Here is a 22,322-nt window from a genome sequence, read left to right on the forward strand (position 1 = left end):
TAGGTTCTATCAAATTATAGATATTGTAGTTGTTATAAGGTAAAATTTGCATGTAGTCTTTATTGGTAAATATAATTTTGCATGTAGTCTTCATTGGAATAAATCTTTGTTTTCACTCCTTAGTCAAATATACTTACCTAATTGTCCCTGATATTTTAAGTATAAAAAATCTAAAAATGAGTATAATTCCTCTTAAATTCAATACATTAAACTAAAATCTAATATATTTTTTATCAAATTAAATACGATTCTTTTTTCACCTCAATTGGATGGAAAATATACTAGATTTTTTTTTAAATGATACTCAATTGGATATAAAATATACTAGATTTTCTTTAAATTGTGCTGAATTTAGATGGAATTATATTATGTAGGAAAAAAGTCGTACTCAATTTAATAGAAAATATACTCGATTCTAGTTTAAAGTGCTGAATTTAATAGGAATTATACTCATTTTTAGACTATTTATACCTAAAAATATGAAGGACAATTTTAATAGAAAATATACTCGAATATACTGGATTTTCTTTAAATGATATTCGATAGAAAATATATACTAAATTTTCTTTAAATAATACTTAATTAGATAGAAAATATACTAGATTTTCTTTAAATAGTATTGAATTTAAGAGGAATTATATTAAAACAGGAAAAAAATCATGCTCAATTTAATAAAAAATATACTCGATTCTAGTATAAAGTGCTGATTTTAAGAGAGATTATACTCATTTTTTGGATCTTTTGTACCTAAAAAAATCTGAGGGGCAGTTACGTAATAATATTTGCATGAGAGAGTTGAAGCAAATAAACTTTACATGCGGAGTGTGGAAACAAAATTTTTTATGAGTGAGAATTACATGTAAAATTCAAATTGTGATTGGAAATTTTTCTCTACTTTACTCTTGTTATAATTATATAGCAGTTATATTTTTATTATTATAATAACATTAAAAATAAAGATTATATATATATATATATATATATATATATATATAAGTAAAAGGACTGTTACCATAATAAATAGGAAAGGAGCATTATTTCTTTTTATGATTCTAATAAAAACATCCTTTTCATTTTTATCTAAAAAAACGTTATATGAAGGAAAATTAAGTTCCATAAAGTGAGACTATATATATATATATATATATATATGCGAAGTAAAAGGACTGTTACCATAATAAATAGGAAAGGAGCATTATTTCTTTTTATGATTCTAATAAAAACATCCTTTTCATTTTTATCTAAAAAAACGTTATATGAAGGAAAATTAAGTTCCATAAAGTAAGAAGTATTATATAAAATTGATACATATTTTAATAATTAAAATTTATTATTTTTTTAATTATTCAGCTACCCAACTCCTTCTATTCATTCTAAAGGTCAGTTCAATTTCACGGGAATATTTTTTATTATAAATCAGAAAGTATTTATGTTGGTGCATTCATTATGGATGTTCATAGATTTATCATTTCATTAACAAAAAAAAATTATGGATTGGGAGAATCGAACTTGAGATGTCTAGTTAACTTAAAATGAGTATTTAGAAAATTTAAGTTACGAAGGAAAAAAAAAGAAAAAAGTAAAATGAAAGTTTTTTCTAAGTTTTATTCAGACCGTAAAACTGCATCGTTTCCGTTAGTCCTTCACCAGTAGAAACTGGAGTCAGTTCGAGGCATCGCCCCTTCCCCAGTTTCCCTCTCGCCGACGACCTCCAACTACTACTACGCCACCATCGTCATCGTTGCCCTAATGTACCGCCACCAAACCCTACCTCTCTCTCACACCCCTCATGGCGACGCGCCGAGCGAGGGGTCTTCTTTTCTCCCGCGTCGCCACCGCCAACGAGACGCCGCTGACCGAAGTCGCCGGACGGAGGAACCCCAGCTCCATCAGGGAGTGGATGGTCATCTCCGCCTCGGGATGCTCGTATCAGGAGGAGGCCGGAAAGCCCTCGATCATGCGCCGCACGGGGATCCCCGCGCGGGATCTGAGGGTCTTGGACACGTTGCTGTCCTACCCCTCCACTATACTCGGACGGGAGCGGGCCATTGTGATCAGTTTTGAGCATATCCGAGCGATCATTACAGCCACGGAGGTTCTCGTCCCCAATTCCAAGGATCCCTTAGTCGCCCCCTTTGTCCGAGATCTCCAATCTAGGATTTTCACGTCGGCTAGTCCTCCTCAACTGGTAGAACATTAGTAATCTTTTATCTTACTCCATTCTTCTATCCAAATTTTTTATAATTAGGAATTATCTTTTTGAAAGGAAAAAAAAAACAATTGCTTTAGCTGAATGGATGTAGGTTCTTTTAGTGACTTGAATTTTGAAAATGTGCGTTGTTATGATCATCAATTAATGAAATCAAATAAAATCGTCAAACTTTTTTGGAAGAAAATGAAGAAGAAGAAAGAATCTCATTTCATTCATTTACTCAACTTTATTTCCACCCAAATAGTGAAAATGCACGGAATTGATATATACACATCTCGTAGACATAATTAAGTTAGAATTCTGCCTACGTATATTTGATACATGAAATAGAGTAAAAATAAGATGATATAATTCATTTCTTTTTTAACATTTCATTTAAACTATTTTATTTCCCTCGATTGCTGGTGTGAGAAAGATCCTTGTCTTGGTAAAGTTTTACTGAAGCTTGATTTAGATGGATAGAAAGATGGAGGATGTATCAGAAAGTAATACAAAAATGTACATGAGTGATTCATACACCAATCATAATTTTTTGACTCTTTTCCTTCTTCCTCGATGTTTACCTCCTGTTTTCGGAGTAAACTCAACCTATGAGATTCATTCAAGAATTAACTTTTCGACTTTTGCCCATGGACTTTATGATTCATAGAATTTTAGATTATACTTTTTTACTCACCTTCATGAACTGATCAAGACTATTGGCTAACACTTGGTTCTGTATTTGGAAGGATGTTGGCATCTCAAGGTCTCCTTCATTTCTGGATACTGATGGGCTGCAAATGGAGATTGCAAGGGATGCTTCAAAAGGTTGTGTGACATTGCAAAGGCTCATGGCGAATGATGATATGAAAGAGAGCAGCCCTCAATGCAATATGGATGAAGCGAGATATTTAGGGACAAAAATTTTGCCTTTTGAGTTCAGAGCACTCGAAGTATGTCTTGTATCTGCATGCGAGTTTCTTGAATTAGAGGTTTGGTTTTCTTCGTGCTAGTTGCCTTTCTCATCTTTTTGTAATTTAATTTAAGGAATAAAATAAAGTCGGCATTTCAAATATTCAGAAAACTAAAGAAAATATTGGAGGGATTCTTTGACAAAGTTTTTCATGTAAAACATTTGCAAAGGCACTATATGGTAGCCTTTCAAATTGTCTGAGAGCTTCTAATGAGTGTAAATCCTTTAGACATGCCCCTTTCCTTTCTTTGCTCAATTTGATTTATAGGCTTTACGATGCCATGCTTTAATATAACATTGATTCTGTTTTTTTCCCTTGAACTAATTATACATTTGATTATAGATGAATATCATGAGACTATGCCAAGCAACCAAGCTAGAAACTTGGATTCATGTAGTTTGATAATAAAATTTACCTTTTTGTTCAGAAATTTAATGTGGCTGGGTTTATTTTACTTGATCTTCAATGATGCAAAAATCCATTGGACAGTCAACTTACACATTGTTTATGCAATTATTTAAGATGCTGGGAACCCAACTTCTTAGGCATTTTCTTTTCAGACTACTGAACTGGAGAAAGAGGCATATCCTGCTTCAGATGAGCTGACTTCTAAACTAAGCACATTGAACCTTGAGCGAGTCAGACAGATAAAGAGTTGTTTAGTTGCACTATCTGGACGTGTGCAGAAGGTACTATACAAGAAAAAGTGAATTAAGAGATTTGTACAATATTTTGGTGGCTAAAGAAGTTAATACGTGGAATTTTGTCTTTAATCAAAAAATCAGTTTACACTTGTTCATAATTGGTTTCCCTTCTGCAATTCAAAGGAAGATATTCTATAGCAAGAACAAACTATACCTCTCAGGTATATCATGAAATTTTTAGACCATTCAATTTGAAGTATAAAAATTTGTAAGTACTTAATACTTTGACTTTTTATTCTGTACCAAATTTATGGATGTTTATTGTCTTGCCACAGACCTGTATGCTGAAAGTTTCATTTATTTCTTCGTTTTCATTTAAAGCAAGCAATTAGTTGGTTGTGAACTTCTTTGTCCTATTAACTTCTAATGAGATAATGTTTTCTATGACCATCCAATAGTCATTAAGAATTTAATAAGTATTTCAAAAATTAAACTTCATTAGCTAAGATATCTCTACTCCGTGAAGGTAGTTGTTGTTCTGTCCCATATGGTATTATTCTGTTAATGTGACTCTGTTTGTCTTTCAGTCATGTTTTATTAGTGTTACTTTTCATCTCCTCTCTTAGCTATGCATCTTCATGCACATCTATTTGACGTGACGAGAAACTTCATAAGGGTTTCATAATTTTGCTTTCCCATTTAGGTTATCATTTTGATTGTATTTTTCCTATAGGTAAGGGATGAAATTGAATGCTTATTGGACAATGAGATGGACATTGCCGGAATGTACTTGACAGAGAAGCTTCTCCATCGGCCAGTTGGAGCATCAGAAAGATTCGGAATGTGCAATAACGTTGAACTGGATGATGAAAGGTGCGCATTTTTAAGGACTTCAAGAAATAAAGGAATCTAAATGGATAAGTGGATAACCCTTTGGTTGAGCTGCTTCATTTAATTCACTGCACCTTTAACTTGAATTCTTTTACTGTTGATTTTAGGCCTACACCTGATCCAGTGCCTTCTATTTAACTTATCTCTTCTCTATGTAGAAATGAACTCGAATCTAATGCTGGAAGCAGTAATGGTGGTATAGTAGGTTTCAATCCTGACATCCATGAACTCGAAATGCTTTTAGAGGCTTACTTTGTTCAGATTGATGGGACTCTACGTAAACTATCCACGGTAAAGTTCTTTTTTTTCATTCAATAATATTTTTTTATATTTTTGTTTCATGTTTAAAGTTGACATTTCTTAACAAATCCTATCTAGTGGGATAAGATTTGGTTGTTGTTGCTTTAAGTTGACATTTCTAATGTGCATTTTGAACTAAACAAAACTGAAACTTCAAATAACTTAGATTTTTGTTCCTAATGTGCACAAGGTGATTGCGAAGACAAAGTCATGGACTGATATCTTTATTTTGATACAGCTAAAGGAATACATGGATGATACGGAGGATTACATCAAAATCATGCTTGATGACAAGCAGAACCAGCTGCTTCAGATGGGAGTTATGCTGACCACTGCGACCGTGGTGACAACTGCAGCCATCGTTGTGACTGCTGTATTCGGAATGAATATACATATACCGCTCTACAAGTCTTCTCCCATCAAATTTTGGCAAACGCTGGGGAGTCTAATAGGAGGTGGAGTAGTTATGTATATATTCGCCTTCTGGTGGGGAACCCAGAGTGGACTACTGCAGTGATCACAAACACAAGCAAATGCCCTTCCATTAATCTGGTCAGGCGATTGCAATTACTTCAGTGTTTTTATGGGTATTCATAATAATCACGGGATATCAACCATTGCCTTTAGCATTTAGTGATTGCCATTGTTGATGAAGCATGATATATGGCATTATGCTGTTTACTTGATTGTAATACTATTTTTATCAAGTTATATGACTTTTACACAGATTGCTAGTCCTGGTGAAGTTCATTGGTTATGATACTCAAGTTTGTACTACTCATATTAGTACTTGATGCCGTGGAAATCTATCACACACCATAGATCGATAACGAAGCTTCCTCTCAGGATGTGGCTGGTACTACATAGATTAACACGTGTTAGAAGACTCGTCAGGAGTTGTCCCAAAGAGGTTCCTCCGATGATTAAGTCATCATATGGTGCAATGGTAGATTTCGCTATATCAAAAAAAATGAGCGAAACACATTGAAAATGATGAAGAAAACCTGAACAAGGATCTTTCTCTCACTCACTCTCAATCTGACCGGCCTAACTCCGGACAAACACTTTAACACATTTTAATCTATGTAGGGCCGACCATAGACTGAGAGAAAGTTTCGTTATCATAGTACACAAAGATCGACCCATCATCATTATTATGTCATGCACTTATCAATTGAACCAGCCCTCAAAAAAGTTTCGTTATTGATCTACAGTTTGAAGGTAGATTTCTGCTGCATTACTCATTTAGAGTTCTAGTAACCAAATGCATTTGATATCTCATTCCTCTATTAGATCACATCTCATAATATTAAAATAAATATGCTATCCTGATTCAATGAGTCAAATGCAGACTCGTCTATACTCGCTAAACTTGACCCAATATGAGCATTCAGTAGAGAAATGATTTCAAAAGAAATAATAACAAGTATGCCTACCAGATATATAATCGAGCGCTACCTAAAGGAAACACAAACCGCAAATACAATTACTAAAGCAAGAAAGCAGAAGCATCTTTGAGTGGATCTCGTATAAGAATAATAACAATTATTTATCCATCAGAGATGATATTAGCAAATCTACATCACAGATTTGCATGGTAACCAAAACAATCTCTCAAAATATGTAGTTTGTGAAAAGTTATAATGGTACAAACATAACCATCAGAATGGATGCAAAATCAAGAAAAGGCCGCAAGTGCAAGGAGCACAAGTCATACGCAGATGCAATAAGTAGCAGCTTAGGTGACTAATCTGCCCTGGATTGACCGGCACGCGAGGAAAGAATGATACCAACAATGAGGCCATAGAGTGCCAGCGCTTCGGCAAAAATGAGAATAAGAATCATGCCGACAAACAACTTTGGCTGCTGTGCATTGGCCCTGAAATCAACACACACAGGTACATCAAACTGTTGATGCTGTCAAATACAGAATGAAATATCTATTTTATGTGATAAGGTTATCACAATAGCCTTAATTATGCTACTTTATCACTTTTACAACAAGAACAAAATGCTAGTGTACATGCTTGATAAGCGGTGATCACAATGACGATTTTTTAATCTTGGATCAAAAAATCTAGTTATTTGGGATTAAGATCTTGTCAACCATTGGGACCCATTTAAATTGGATCATCCACCTCCAAAATCTATGAACCTACAAGGAACAAGCTTGCATAACATGCCTCCAGTTTGGGGATGCAAACATTTTTCCATTATTATTTGCAACTCTAAATTTTTTAAACTGCTGATAAATTCATTTAGCATCTGAACGAGATATTTATTAGACGAAATCACTTAGAGAGGGGTATTTTTTTTGACAATAAAATGAAAATATTAGAGGAAACGGAAGCGCTGTTAGATTGTAAGGATCACTAATATACTAGTAAGAAATTCCACCAAGATATGATGAGGTCATTTGGGAAGTCATCAGGATCCACAGGAAATCAAAGAGAGTTCTAACTCAAAAATATGAGTAATTTTGATCAACAGAAGAGAACTAGTTGTAACTTTATAGGTGAAGAAACATAAACAAATTAAAATAGCTGATCAGAATATGTTGCTACAATAAGATTTAAGATAAATATGTAGAAAAGGATGAATCAAACAATGGAGAGGGAAATTAAGCAAAAAATTTGATAGCAATTCTCGAATCAAATTCCAATCTGGAGAAAGTTACTGCATCTTGAGCTAGAACTATACAGACATCTATATTCCCCATCGACATAAATGTCCAAATAGATCGAGGACGAACTAGAACTAAGAAACTCCAAAGCATTCCACATAGCGAGATCTACTGATTAAAAAGCTAATGCACAAATAAGAAAGTAGAAAATTAGTAATCAAGATGTCTTATATTACAAATTGATAAAGCTAGATGTTCAATGATGCACAAATAAGAAAGTAGAAAATTAGTAATCAAGATGTCTTATATTACAAATTGATAAAGCTAGATGTTCAATGATAGAAGAGATGTGCATCAACAAAATAAGTCTAATGAAACACTACAATGAACTATCCTAGCAGATTATTCAAGTCATTTACTCTGCAGGAAGAATCAAAATTATGGTTCGGAATGTTGAAATCAAAATAATCAGTATTATTTAAGTTGACAACAATCGTAAATGGATGCGTCTGAAGTAATCGTTGATGCGATTAGAATTCAGATCTAGAACTAAAATATGACAGAATTTGTAAAAGGAAAAGAGATCTGATGAAAATACCGGACGCCAGCATCGCCGACGATCCCGATCGCCATGCCCGCAGACAAACCGGCAAGACCGCAAGCGAGCCCGGAAGAGAGATGAGCGTATCCATCAAAGAGGTAGTACGACTTAGCCTTAGGGTTGATCCCGGTGCTGATGATCACAGCGATGATCAACCCGTAGATCCCGAGCACTCCTGCCATGACCACGGGCACGATCGACTTCATGACCAGTTCCGGCCGCATCACGCCCATCGACGCCACACCGACGCCGCTCTTCGCCGTCCCGTACGCCGCTCCCATGCCTAAAAACGGGTGGGAAACATATCATAGGGAAATAACAAGTACATAATCGTATTAACAACAGTCAAGATTGAGGGATCGTGTGATTACAGGAGAAAACGAGGGCGGCTGCGGCCCCGAGGAAACCGAAGAACGGAGCTGTCTCGTCGCCGCTGAAGGATGACATGGCTCCGCCGGGAAGAACAAAGAAACGAATCCTGAGAAAATTTGACCTTCCGATCGCGATCTCTTCCTCAAGTTGGAGATTGAGCTCGCGTTATCGAGGGAGGAAAGTGGAGTCGTCGGAGAAGATTCTCAAAATGCCCTTCGATCTCTTAATAATTACGGATGGCGTTGTGAACGAATTAAGTAATGCAGGGGAGGGTATTAATGGAATTCTAACGACAGCTCCAATAATGATCTCTTTCCTAAAATCTCCACCCCTATAAATCGTGATTATTATTTATTTATTACTTCGGCTACCAGTGCCTGAATTCTAAAAATCCCGTCCGTAATTTTCAATCTAGTTCAGCAATTACCAAAAATACCCTTTCTTTTTGTCGCTTTTCTCCTTTTACAATTGTATAAATTGTTTTTAGTATTTTATATTTTAATTTAGCAACAAAATTCAACTCAAAAGCAATCAAATATTTGATTTGTATTCCAATTGTCGAATTTGGGCCATGTTTGATAATTTTTTAATCGAAGTCGAATGTACGATATTTTATTTTCAGTAGTTAAATTACTATTTCACCCGAGGAGCAATGATATGCATAGTCAACAATTTTAAGAAAATATTTAAAGATAGACATATAAATTTATGCTGATAATTTTATTTTTTATGAACATTATTATTTTATATATTTATCATTTTTCTTCCTCTTAATATCTTTAGATGATCCTAGGGTGATCTCTAGATGATCCTAGGACGATGTTAAATTTATAGTAGTAAAAAATGAATACATTCGTTCCTAGCACCCTTGTCAATCTGTCTCAGGACGAATACGAAGAAGGTAAATCACGGACGATTACTAATCCTTGAAATAGTGATTAACATATAAAGAAAATATTTATTTTAATTTTATCGAAATTCTAATCTCAAATCTTATAATGATAATACTTCATACGTTAATCACTAGATCTACCCTAGCAAAACCTAGGACGATCTCTAGATGACCCTTGGGCGATCCTAAACTCATGTACCTTTTACCTGGGAGAAATCAGGCACGAGGCATTTCTGTTAAAAATGATCCAACCCTATTGCAATAAATACTTATTCAGACATCACTGCATTGACTCCTGTAAATATATTAACTATTTAAAAATTGGTGATGCCAGAGCTGTCCATCTACTGAAAGGAAACTACAAGACTTTTCTATCGCTATATTATACATTTACCATAAGGACATTTATTTGAAAGAACGGTGTAAAGCATTAGTTTTCTCCTTCCCAGGCTCTCCTGCCTTCAGTTAGTCCATGAAGCAGACCTCTTTACGGGGGGCTTCATTGCTCTGTCCTCCTCGAGAGAGACCATACCCAGATGCGAAGGGTCTTCCAGCATCATTTTTGCTACCAAGTAACCTGCGATCGACCATGTCTGAAACTTCCTCGCTTGTTTCCCGATGTACCGACCGAGCTTGCCGTCGTAGTACTCCGGCCAACCGTCCTTGGACAGCCTGCTTTCTGCTAGATGGATCGCGCGTCGGGCAATTTGGGGCCGACCGGTTTTGATACATGCTGCAGTGAAGAGCCAGAGGAGCACTGCATGGAATATCACCGAGCTGGTGTGAGAAATAGATCGATATTCATTCAACCTGCAAATCAACGACGAAAAAAAAATGTAACTCACCGGGCCAACTTCCTCCATTGTGGTAGCTCCATCTGGTGTTTTTAGGGTCAGATCCAGTTATAATCCGCCATTCATGACTCTCCAAAGCAGGGTATGCAATCTTCAGTGGCATCTCTCCGACGAGCTCCTCCCATCTTTCTTCCAGCAGATCCATGATCGCCGCAGACTGCTCCGGAGTCGCGAGAGATGATAGGATGGCAATGCAGTTGCCGAGAGCAAACCACCTAAAGTCCATTTTTGCAGGGCTCACGTTCCCAATGAAGTATCCACCGCGGCTCGGCATGAAGTCGAAGATCCAGTCGGGGATGGAGTCCGGAATGACATTGAACTTGTTGACTGCCGTGTGGGAGTACTCCTCTGTTTTGTATCTGTAAATAACGTTGAGCTGCTGGAAATCGAGCCAGAAATAGCTCCGCATGTGATAGCTCAGGGCTTGCAACCGTATGTCTATTCTCTCGATGAACTCCTTCCCTTCGCCGTCTTCTTTGAGCATGGATAAAGCACATCGCAATGCCATGAAGAAAAGGGCTTGGATTTCGATAGGGTAACCGTAAACGCCCTGCGAGATTAGTTTGTTGAATAGCAGCAACAAAATTGGAGATCAGAATAGAGGGAAAAAGAATCAATGGCTGAACTTACCATTCTTCGATCGATCATAGAGCATCCGTCTGCGCAGAGCAAGGTCGGGAATGTGTCGAAACCTTCGGACAAGCACAGAGCTAGTATGAGCCTCATCCCTCTCTGGCACGCCGGTGATTCTGCCAGAGTCATGTCCCCGGTAGCCTTTGTGTACGCCCGGAGAAGAATGATCCACCAGAAACCAGAATCCACAGGTGCAACCCTTCCGATTGCACTATCACCAAAATCTGCGATCAAATTGTCGGTTTTCCTAATGGGATCGTGGAGAACTTTGAAGCTCGCAGGCATAACACCTTCCCCGAGCTTGAATCGATCGATCTTCTTCTCCCACCCCTGGAGGTGGAGAGTCTTCACGAGGAAGTTTTTCACTATGTCATGCTCTCCGTTCATCAGGAAAGCCATAGCACTTGGTACAAAGTCACGGACGAAAACCTGAGCACAAGAGTGGAAACGAGATTGATTTTGGCATGGATTCCCAAAATAATTGAGTAAAAAAAAATATGTTTCAAGGATTGAATAGGTAAAATCCACGATTTAGGACTAGAAAGAAAGGAAAGGTTAAACTTTTCCTTCTCCATTGTATTATGGAAGCCCTATCGATAATCTGTTACCTGATCATAATTGAGGACCTCTTCAGATGAGTGATCCAAAGCGGCGATGGTGCCCACTGGTTGACCCCGGAAGAGCACGATGGACTTCCGGAGAGCGTCCCAGGCCTCCGCAAGCATCGGATGCGGTTCGAAAGAGAGGTACGTCGACGAGACCGGCGAGTCCAGCACAGATCTCGGCCCGCCGATGGAGAAAATGCTTTCGATGCTGTCGACCTTCCGGAGATTCCCCCCGGCCAAGTGCTCGCTTAGCGAGCGTTCGTCGAACGACCTCTTCCGCTCGATCTTGAGCCGCGGTCGGTCGGGCAGCCGCGCCAGGTCGAGGTCGTCCGCCTCCGTGATGGAGGCGCGCGAGTCAACCTTGCGCAGCACCATGACCTCGCGGCCACCGTTCTCCATTACTTCCACCATTCGCGAGGGAGACATCCCCGACGGTCTGCATCAATCCACCACATTCAGCTCCAGAACCAGAGAAAAATCACAAACTAAACCTAAAAACTAACTCAAATTTCTTCACCCACATACAAGCCATCTATCGGAATCATATTGGTCACGAAATCGCATAAAAAAAAACTCCACGGATATATAATCTGCAGAATAAAGGAGAGAATCGAACCTTACGAGATCAAGAACAGGGCAGCGGAGACGAGGAAGGAGCGATCGACCTTGAAATCTAGAAAACAGAGAGAGAGAAGGGTGAAAGAAGTGGATTAAAGAGAGGAGGGGGAAATTTATAGAGAAGAGGAAGGAAGGAACCGGTCCTTCCAATTTTTCCCCTGTTCTAAATGCGACGGGTCATAGCCGGTAAAAGGCTCGAGGGTGGAATGTCCCAGCACTGAGCGTCAGACATGTTGACTTCTCAACACACGCCGGCAACTTCCGGTTAATTATCCGGATTAGTATTAATAAATTGCCACTCACCAATTAAGTGCGATAAACAAGTTGGTTTATTGTTGTTTTGCGTGGTTCCGGGTGCGATTAACGGGTCACTAAATCCGATTGGAATTGTATCTTATCTCTTTCTATATTTATCAGTGTATAATTAAGGCAGAGAATTAAAAGATTATTGTTTACCTTATATAGTCAAAAGAAATCTTTTTATAATTTATCAAAATAATATTCCATTTACAATTTGATATTCAAAATATCTCTTTGCTTAAGGAGTCTTAAATAATAAATTAAATTAATTGATGTTATTCTTCTAATCAAGGAAATTGATATTTTTTAAGTAAAGAAATATTATTTCCCAAAAAAACTACAAAAAAAATAATGAAATAAAAATGGATAGAAATAAAAGTTGATTCACAGATAGACGTTAAATTTTCAAATCATACCAAATATAATTTAAAATTTCCTTTTGTCAAAAGTGAATTGAATAAATAAAAGTAAAAGGAAGAAAGGAAATGTGCGTTTGATAAACATTGCTACATATATCGCTTTCATATACAAAGACGTGTGTTTATTTTAAGAACAATCTTAAATAGTTTGAATTTTATAAGTCAGAATATATTTTATAAATTATTATTCAAAATATTTTAATAATATCATCTCTATGTATATTAATTATATACATGTATTAAAATTCAAACTTAGATAAATTTATCATTATTTTAATATTATAACAACCAACTATAAATACTACAATATATAATAATAAATTTTAGTTAAATTAATGTATATTATTATTATTATTATTATTATTATTATTATTATTATTATTATTATTATTATTGTGGTTGGTCAGTCAACGCACACGTGAGCATTATCAATGTCCAGAGTTGGCAGACGCGGAAGTCCACGTTAGCAGCAGCTTTGAAATGTGGCAATTGCGATGTGAAGACCGAAATAATAATTAAGATTTTAATTTTTAATTTTTTTTAAAAAAAGTGATATTGACTTGCTTTTCCGGTCAGTTCTATTAAGTAGAGTTGAATCTCAAATGAAGACCCAATCAAAGCTGAATCACAAAGCCAAATTTTATTATTAGAATTTATTTGTTGCATTAAAAAATGTTTGACGTTATCAACAGACCATTAAAAAAATTATCTATTAATTTATCAGACTCAATTTTTATTTATCTGAGAAACTGAGATGATACATCAGACCATTGTATTATTATCCTTTCGATCTTAGATCTTAGGATAAGTAAATAAGAATATTACTACGGATAAGTATTGCAAGCCTCTTAACCTAAAATGGGATCAATATGTCAAGTATTAAAAATATATAATTGTATGATAAAAAATATCATTTTTATAATTGAATTCAAGAAAAGAAAATAATTATTCATTTTTTATTTAATTTGTTAAAAAATACATAAGATAAGTAGATAAGGAAATATTATTTAATTTAACTTAATTTCATACCACACTAATTACCCTCCTAAATAATTATTCATATCCATCCTCTAAGTCCTCTAAAACCATCTATTATCTATCTTTGTGGCAAAAAACAAATACGCTCGTTCCCAGCACCCTCGCCAATCCATCCTAGGGCCAACACGGAGGAGGTAAATCACGGGCGGCTACTAGCCTTTGGAATAGTGACTAGCACATAAGGGAGGCATTTACCTCGACTTTACTGAGATTCGAACCTCAGCCCTTACTGTGAAAGCACCTCATGTGCTAACCACTAGACCCATCCGAGGGGACAAAAACTGTATGGGTAAACTTTTTATAATGATCGATACTATCGCCGAAACGACCCCTTATCAGAAACCCCCGAAGGGATTTTTGGATAAACTTAATTGATAAGAGCTTGTGCAGGGGTGCACCTCAGTCAAAGAGTACAACGTCATAACCAAAGCATCTCTGGTTCAGTTGTCATCTATTATCTATCTTGGACTATGATGTGACGGTATGATATGACAGTAAGAGGTGGAATAGATTCCCTAAATAATGAGGATTTAAATCTCAACATACTACACTTGATACATTTTAAAAAAAACTTATGATATTAAATTCTCTTCGTCTACACATCTAAATTTATCCTATTAATCAATAAAAAATTTATCTCAAACCCTAAAAAATTTCTATAGAATCAAACTAATCATCTCTATTATTATAAATAAATAAATAAATAAAACCGTTATTTTCCTCATGCGTGGTGTTGCATCCCAAGGCCGAAGGATGTCTCTTCTTAAACTTGCAAGGAATTCAGATGTCTCCTTCCGTCGAAGTTTGACCCAATAAAAATGAGAGATAAAGGCCGTTCAAAGCATCCGATTTTGACTTTGACCGCCATTTTTAAGATAACGTGAAGCGTGCAACAAGTGCACGGAATGAACAACTACATAACTCACCAAGACAAACTTTTCCACTTCGTAAAAATCAAACTGATTAATGAATTTGCCTAATAGTCAACGCCTCGTTATCTTTAAACTTTGACTAATGAGTGAATTAGTTTAATGAGCACCACGACTAACACACATTTAACACTTCGTCTTCCTTTTATTATTTTAATTATTCTATTAATTTATTGCCGACGACGTGGGAATGACTTGGATGAGTAAGACGTGAGACATATATTGCTTTCCTACATGCGTTCATTAATTATGTCAAATCCGCGTAGCCTTTTTGTATTAATGACATTTCTGATGTCATCAATACGCAATTTAACCGCCTTTATAAGGATAGAAAATATATAACATTTTACACGCAATTTAACTTGATTTCATGCAAATTTTCATCAGAATAAATCCAAAAATAATCAATCTTCGCGGAGCAACCAATGTTACAAGTAGCCACCTTAATTTAGTAACAGAAAATATTGTCTGAGGGACATTTAGTTCGAATTGATTTGCAATTAGACAAAAGCATAAACTCGTATTTGAGCATTGCATTAATGATGATTTAGCCTAAATGGGTTGGCAACTAGACTAATTAGGCAGGTAATGCCCCACTTAGAGAATTGGTAGTAATTAACCTAAAGTCATATCTTTTGTGGTAATGCCCCCACATAAACAATTAAAGTGAAAAAAAAAATATCTTTTATGATAATTTTAACATGAATGTTATTTAAAAAAGAATAGATATATTATTTGTTTAATAATTTTTAATGCATTATCTAATAAGGGTAAAATTGAAAATTTATTTGATTTTTATTACTAATGTTGATTCGAAATAAATATTATCAATTATAATCATATTTACTGATAATGCAATCCTTATTTTCATTCCTATGAACCCCATAATCAAACTCATAACCATTCTAGTTGATAAATTTGAACCAAATACTGCCCGAGCTGTTCATCTACTGAAAGAAAACTACAAGACTTTTCTATCGCTATATTATAAACATATATTTGAAAGAACGGTGTAAAGCATTTTAGTTTTCTCCTTCCCGGGCTCTCCTGCCTTCAGTTAGTCCATGAAGATGACCTCTTTACGGGGGGCTTCATTGTTCTGTCCTCCTCGAGAGAGACCATACCCAAATGCGAAGGGTCATGCAGCATCATGTTTGCTACCAAGTAACCTGCGATCGACCATGTCTGAAACTTCCTCGCTTGTTTCCCGATGTACCGACCGAGCTTGCCGTCGTAGTACTCCGGCCAACCGTCCTTGGACAGCCTGCTTTCTGCTAGATGGATCGCGCGTTGGGCCATTTGGGGCCGACCGGTTTTGATACATGCTGCAGTGAAAACCCAGAGGAGCACTGCATGGAATATCACCGAGCTGGTATGAGAAATAGATCGATATTCATTCAACCTGCAAATCAACGAGAAAAAAAAATGTAACTCACCGGGCCAACTTCCTCCGTTGTGGTAGCTCCATCTGGTGTTTTTAGGGTCAGATCCAGTCATAACCCGCCATTCATGATCGTCCAAAGTAGGGTATGCAATCTTCAGTGGCATCTCTCCGACGAGCTCCTCCCATCTTTCTTCCAGCAGATCCATGATCGCCGCAGACTGCTCCGGAGTCGAGAGAGATGATAGGATGGCAATGCAGTTGCCGAGAGCAAACCACCTAAAGTCCATTCTCGCAGGGCTCACGTTCCCAATGAAGTATCCACCGCGGCTCGGCATGAAGTCGAAGATCCAGTCGGGGATGGAGTCCGGAATGACATTGAACTTGTTGACTGCCGTGTGAGAGTACTCCTCTGTTTTGTATCTGTAAATAACGTTGAGCTTCTGGAAATCGAGCCAGAAATAGTTCCGCATGTGATAGCTCAGGGCTTGCAACCGTATGCCTATTCTCTCGATGAACTCCTTCCTTCGCCGTCTTCTTTGAGCATGGATAGAGCACATCGCAATGCCATGAAGAAGAGGGCTTGGATTTCGATAGGGTAACCGTAAACGCCCTGCGAGATTAGTTTGTTGAATAGCAGCAACAAAATTGGAGATGAGAATAGAGGGAAACAGAATCAACGGCTGATTTTTTTACCATTCTTCGATCGATCATTGAGCATCCGTCTGCGCAGAGCAAGGTCGGGAATGTGTCGAAACCTTCGGACAAGCACAGAGCTAGTATGAGCCTCATCCCTCTCTGGCACTCCGGTGATTCTGCCAGAGTCATGTCCCCGGTAGCCTTTGTGTACGCCCGGAGAAGAAAGATCCACCAGAAACCAGAATCCACAGGTGCAACCCTTCCGATTGCACTATCACCAAAATCTGCGATCAAATTGTCGGTTTTCCTAATGGGATCATGGAGGACTTTGAAGCTCGCAGGCATAACACCTTCCCCGAGCTTGAATCGATCGATCCTCTTCTCCCATCCCTGGAGGTGGAGGGTCTTCACGAGGAAGTTTTTCACTATGTCATGCTCTCCGTTCATCAGGAAAGCCATAGCACTTGGTACAAAGTCACGGACGAAAACCTGAGCACAAGAGTGGAAACGAGATTGATTTTGGTATGGATTCCCAAAATAATTGAGTAAAAAAAAAAGGTTTCAAGGATGGAATAGGTAAAATCCACAATTTAGGAATAGAAAGAAAGGAAAGGTTCAACTTTTTCTTCTCCATTGTATTATGGAAGCCCTATCGATAATCTGTTACCTGATCATAATTGAGGACCTCTTCTGATGAGTGATCCAAAGCGGCGATGGTGCCCACTGGTTGACCTCGGAAGAGCACGATGGACTCCCAGAGAGCGTCCCAGGCCTCCGCAAGCATCGGATGCGATTCGAAAGAGAGGTACCTCGACGAGACCGGCGAGTCCAGCACAGATCTCGGCCCGCCGCTAGAGAAAATGCTTTCGATGCTGTCAACCTTCGGGAGATTCCCCCCGGCCAAGTGCTCGCTGAGCGAGCGTTCGTCGAACGACCTCTTCCGCTCGATCTTGAGCCGCGGTCGGTCGGGGAGCCGCGCCAGGTCGAGGTCGTCCGCCTCCGTGATGGAGGCGCGCGAGTCAACCTTGAGCAGTACGATCACCTCGCGGCCACCGTTCTCCATTACTTCCACCATTCGCGAGGGAGACATCCCCGACGGTCTGCATCAATCCACCGCATTCAGCTCCAGAACCAGAGAAAAATCATAAACAAAACCTAAAAACTAACTCAAATTTCTTCACCCACATACAAGATATCAATCGGAATCATATTAGTCACGAAATCGACAGCAGAGACGAGGAAAGAGCGATCCGAGATGAGACAAGGGAGAAAGAAGGAGATTAAAGAGAGGAGGGGGAAATTTATAAAGAAGAGGAGGGAAGGAACCAGCAGCACTGAGAGACATATTGAACACAACTTCTTCCGGTTAATTAAGGCAGTGTATAATTAATTAAAAGACCAATTTTTTTTAGTAAAAGTATTCTTTTTATAATTTATCAAAAAAATATTTTATTTACAATTTAATATTCAAAATATCTCTTTCACTCAAATACTAAATTAAATCAATTGATGTTATTCTTATATAATCAGGTAAATTGATATTTTTAAGTAAAGAAATATTATTTCCAAACACAATAATGCATTAAAAGAGGATAGAAATAAAAGTTTACTTATGAAATTTTCAAATCATACCGAATATAATTTAAAATTTCCTTTTATCAAAAGTGATTTGAAGAAAGGCAATGTGTCTTTTATAAACGTTACTGTATCGTTTTCATCCACAAATACGTTTATTTTAATATTATAGCAGTCGGCTATAAATACTACAATATATAATAATTAGTTAAAGAGAATCTTATTGGCACCAGCTAGAAATCTCTATCTCCCAATTAAAATACATGTACATGCATATAATTAATATGTCCATATGAAATTACTAAAATACCCATGCATATATTCTAGCTGACCAGATTCTGACCATTTAGCAATACCCTTAGTTAAATTATTGTATATTATAACTACTATAGTTATAACTGCTATTATTATAATAATAGTTGCCGGTTAATTATTCGGATTAGTATTAATAAATCATTATTGACCATAATTAAGTAAAAAAAGAAGTTAGTTTATTATTGTCTTGTTCCGGGTGATTAACGGATTTACCGAAACCGATTGGATTTGGATCTTATCTCTTTCCATATTTATCCGTGTATAATTAATAAAGGCAGAGAATTAATTTTTTTTTTTACTTATACAGTCAAAAGTATTCTTTTTATAATTTATCAAAAAATATTTCATTTACGAGTCTCAAAGAATATCTCTTAACGAGTCTCAAATAATTATTCTTTTAATAATAGTATTAATAAATCATCATTCACCATAATTAATTGAGATAAAGAAGTTGGTTTATTGTTTTCTTTATGTGGTTCTGGGTGATTTGGATCTTATCTCTTTTCATATTTATCAGTGTATAATTAATTAAGGCAACGAATAAAAAGATCATTTTTTTACTTATATAGTCAAAAGTATTCTTTTTTATAAATTATAAAAAAATATTTCCTTTACATTTGATATTCAAAATATTTGATATTTTTAAGTAAAGAATTATTATTTCCAAAAAAAAACTAAAAAAATAATGCAATAAAAGAGATATAAATAAAAGTATATATGTTAACTTTTTAAATCATACCAAATATAATTTAAAATTTCCTTTTATCAAGTGATTTGAATAAATAAAAGTAAAAGGAAGAAAGACAATGTGCACCAATACGTTTATTTTAATATTATAGCAGCCGCTATAAATACTACGATATATAATAATTAGTTAAATTATTGTATATTACTTTAACTGCTATTATAAAAATAATAGTTAGTTGTCAGTTAATTATCCGGATTAGTATTAATAAATCGTCATTCACCATAATTATGGTGAATTAAGTGCAATAAAGAAGTTGTAGTTCTGGGTACAATTAACGGGTCCACCGAATCGGATTGATTTTGAATTTATCTCTTTCCATATTTATTAATTAATGTAAAATTTTAAAAGACCATTTTTTTACTTATATAGTCAAAAGTATTCTTTTTATAATTTATCAAAAAAATATTTCATTTACAATTTAATATTCAAAATATCTTTGTTTAACAAGTCTTAAATAATAAATTAAATAAATTAATATTATTCTTTTAATAATCAAGGAAATTGATATTTTTAAGTAAAGAAATATTATTTCCAAAAAAAACTACAAAAATAATGCGAGGATAGAAATAAAGTTTACTCACCTTAAATTTTCAAATCATACCAAATACAATTTAAAAAAGCAATGTGCCTTTTATAAATGTTATTGTATCACTTTTTTCCACAAATACGTTTATTTTAATATTATAGCAGCCAGTTATAAATACTTATAACTGCTATTATAATAATAATAGTTGCCAATTAATTATCCGGATTAGTATTAATAAACCACCATTTACCATAATTAAGTGCAATAAAAAAGTTGGTTTATTGTTGCCGCGTGGTACCGGTGTGATTAATGGGTTAACCGAAAGACCATTTTTTTACTTATATAGTCAAAAGTATTCTTTTTATAATTTATTTAAAAAATATTTCATTTACAATTTGATATTCAAAATATCTCTTTACTTAACGAGTCTCAAATAATAAATTAAATCAATTATGTTATTCTTTTAATAATCAGAGAAATTGATATTTTAAGTAAAGAAATATTATTTAAAAAAAACTACAAAAAATAATGCAATAAAATAAAAGAGGATAGAAATAAAAGTATATACGTTAAATTTTCAAATCATACTAAATATAATTTAAAATTTCCTTTTATATTTGAATAAATAAAAGTAAAAGGAAGAAAGACAATGTACCTTTTATAAAGGTTACTAACTTTCATCCACAAATACGTTTGTTTTAATATTACAGCAGCTAGCTATAAATACTATAATATATAATAATTAGTTAAATTATTGTATATTATAGTTATTATAGTTATAACTGCTATTATAATAATAATAATAGTTAGTTGCCGGTTAATTATCGATTAGTATTAATAAATCATTATTCACCATAATTATGTGATAAAGAAATTGTTTATTGTTGTCTTTGCCTGGTTCAGGGTGCGGATGCATGGATCAAATCTCTTTCATATTTATCAGTGTATAATTAATTAAAGCAGAGAATTAAAAGACCTTTTTTTACTTATATATTCAGAAGTGTTCTTTTATAATTTATCAAAAAAATATTTTAATTACAAAAAATATTTAACGAGTCTTAAATAATAAATTAAATCAATTGATGTTATTTTTTTTTTATAAACTATATTGCTTTCATCCACAAATATGTTTATTTTAATATTATAGCCCACTATACATACTATTTAGTTAAATTATTATATATTATAGTTATTATAGTTATAACTGTTGTTAAATTATTGTATATTATAGTTATTAAAATTAAGATTTTAATTTTATTATTATTATTATTTTTTAAAAAGTAATATTGACTTGCTTTTCCGGTCAGTTCTATTAAATAGAGTTGAATCTCAAAAGAAGATCCAATCAAAGCTAAATCACAAAGTCAAATTTTATTATTAGAATTTAGGGGTGTTTGATTGATGGATTTAGGAATGAAAAAAATGAATGATAGTAAAAGATAGTATCCCAATTATAAATTTAGGAATGACAATTTAGAAATAATTTTTAAATTTATGGGAATCAACCAAACTCATATAACTAGGTGGATTTCATTTTCATTCTCATTTTCATTTCACCTTACTATCAAACTTATACCCATTAGTCATTCCTATCATTTAACCAAATGACACCTTATTTGTTGCATTTAAAAAGATTTGGCGTTATCAAAGGACCATTAAAAAAAATTATCTACTAATTTATCAGACGCAATTCTTATTTATTCGAGAAACTGAGATGATACATCGTACCGTTGGATTATTACCCTTTCGATCTTAGATCTTAGTATAAGTAAATAAGAATATTACTACGAATAAGTAGGCAAAACCTCTTAACCTAAAATGGGATCAATATATCAAGTATTAAAAATATATAATTGTATGATAAAAAATATCATTTTTATAACTGAATTTAAGAAAAGAAAATAATTATTAATTTTTTATTTAATTTGTTAAAAACACATAAGATAAGTAGATAAGGAAATATTATTTAATTTAACTTAATTTCATACAACATTAATTCCCCTCCTAAATAATTCATCATATCCTTAGTCCTCTAAAACTATTTATTATCTATTTTTGAGACTATGATGTGACCGTAAGAGGTGGGATAAGTTCTCTAGACAATGAGGATTTAAATCTCAACGCACTACACTTGAGAGAAAAACTTATGATATTAAGTTGTCCATCAAAATACATCTGAATTTATTCTATTGGTTAGCAAAATATTTCTATAAAATCAAATTAATCATCTCTAGAATTATTCAAATCAAGTGGA

At 34.8% G+C, this 22,322-nt stretch overlaps 3 protein-coding genes and 1 pseudogene across 4 annotated transcripts; 1 reads left to right on the top strand and 3 right to left on the bottom strand.

The window, feature by feature from the left end:
- The first annotated feature begins 1,655 nt into the window (after positions 1-1,655).
- Positions 1,656-5,662, top strand: LOC122008307 (magnesium transporter MRS2-F-like). The gene is made up of 6 exons (XM_042564007.1): positions 1,656-2,188; positions 2,941-3,183; positions 3,726-3,854; positions 4,543-4,682; positions 4,859-4,991; positions 5,239-5,662. The coding sequence occupies exons 1-6, from the start codon at positions 1,790-1,792 to the stop codon at positions 5,515-5,517; spliced, it is 1,323 nt and encodes a 440-aa protein (XP_042419941.1). The 5' UTR covers positions 1,656-1,789; the 3' UTR covers positions 5,518-5,662.
- Positions 5,663-6,490: 828 nt separating this feature from the next.
- LOC122008232 (V-type proton ATPase 16 kDa proteolipid subunit) lies at positions 6,491-8,810 on the bottom strand. Its single transcript, XM_042563885.1, has 3 exons — positions 8,596-8,810; positions 8,222-8,507; positions 6,491-6,879 (listed from the first exon to the last, which is right to left on the bottom strand). The coding sequence occupies exons 1-3, from the start codon at positions 8,669-8,671 to the stop codon at positions 6,747-6,749; spliced, it is 495 nt and encodes a 164-aa protein (XP_042419819.1). The 5' UTR covers positions 8,672-8,810; the 3' UTR covers positions 6,491-6,746.
- Positions 8,811-9,728: 918 nt separating this feature from the next.
- LOC122008234 (probable alkaline/neutral invertase D) lies at positions 9,729-12,280 on the bottom strand. 2 transcript variants are annotated; one of them, XM_042563886.1, is made up of 5 exons: positions 12,202-12,267; positions 11,584-12,016; positions 10,973-11,404; positions 10,334-10,892; positions 9,729-10,245 (listed from the first exon to the last, which is right to left on the bottom strand). In XM_042563886.1, the coding sequence occupies exons 2-5, from the start codon at positions 12,004-12,006 to the stop codon at positions 9,950-9,952; spliced, it is 1,710 nt and encodes a 569-aa protein (XP_042419820.1). In that variant the 5' UTR covers positions 12,007-12,016; positions 12,202-12,267; the 3' UTR covers positions 9,729-9,949. The 2 variants fall into 2 exon arrangements, with proteins under 2 accessions (XP_042419820.1, XP_042419821.1); XM_042563887.1 differs by having other exon boundaries at positions 9,730-10,245; positions 12,197-12,280.
- Positions 12,281-15,937: 3,657 nt separating this feature from the next.
- On the bottom strand, positions 15,938-17,967 carry LOC122010648 (annotated as a pseudogene).
- Between the last annotated feature and the right edge of the window lie 4,355 nt (positions 17,968-22,322).

Source organism: Zingiber officinale, chromosome 8A, assembly GCF_018446385.1.
Source record: "Zingiber officinale cultivar Zhangliang chromosome 8A, Zo_v1.1, whole genome shotgun sequence".
Lineage (NCBI taxonomy): Eukaryota > Viridiplantae > Streptophyta > Magnoliopsida > Zingiberales > Zingiberaceae > Zingiber > Zingiber officinale.

Excerpts from the sequence above, each read along its gene's own strand:
- LOC122008232 (XM_042563885.1), bottom strand. The coding sequence starts at position 8,671 with ATGTCATCCTTCAGCGGCGACGAGACAGCTCCGTTCTTCGGTTTCCTC. Across the intron at positions 8,508-8,595 it reads AGCCGCCCTCGTTTTCTCCT|GCATGGGAGCGGCGTACGGG; the intron begins GTAATCACACGA and ends ACCCGTTTTTAG. Across the intron at positions 6,880-8,221 it reads GTCGGCGATGCTGGCGTCCG|GGCCAATGCACAGCAGCCAA; the intron begins GTATTTTCATCA and ends TGTTGATTTCAG.
- LOC122008234 (XM_042563886.1), bottom strand. The coding sequence starts at position 12,006 with ATGTCTCCCTCGCGAATGGTGGAAGTAATGGAGAACGGTGGCCGCGAG. Across the intron at positions 11,405-11,583 it reads AGGTCCTCAATTATGATCAG|GTTTTCGTCCGTGACTTTGT; the intron begins GTAACAGATTAT and ends TCTTGTGCTCAG. Across the intron at positions 10,893-10,972 it reads CTATGATCGATCGAAGAATG|GGCGTTTACGGTTACCCTAT; the intron begins GTAAGTTCAGCC and ends CTAATCTCGCAG.
- LOC122008307 (XM_042564007.1), top strand. The coding sequence starts at position 1,790 with ATGGCGACGCGCCGAGCGAGGGGTCTTCTTTTCTCCCGCGTCGCCACC. Across the intron at positions 2,189-2,940 it reads CGGCTAGTCCTCCTCAACTG|GATGTTGGCATCTCAAGGTC; the intron begins GTAGAACATTAG and ends TGTATTTGGAAG. Across the intron at positions 3,184-3,725 it reads GCGAGTTTCTTGAATTAGAG|ACTACTGAACTGGAGAAAGA; the intron begins GTTTGGTTTTCT and ends TTTTCTTTTCAG.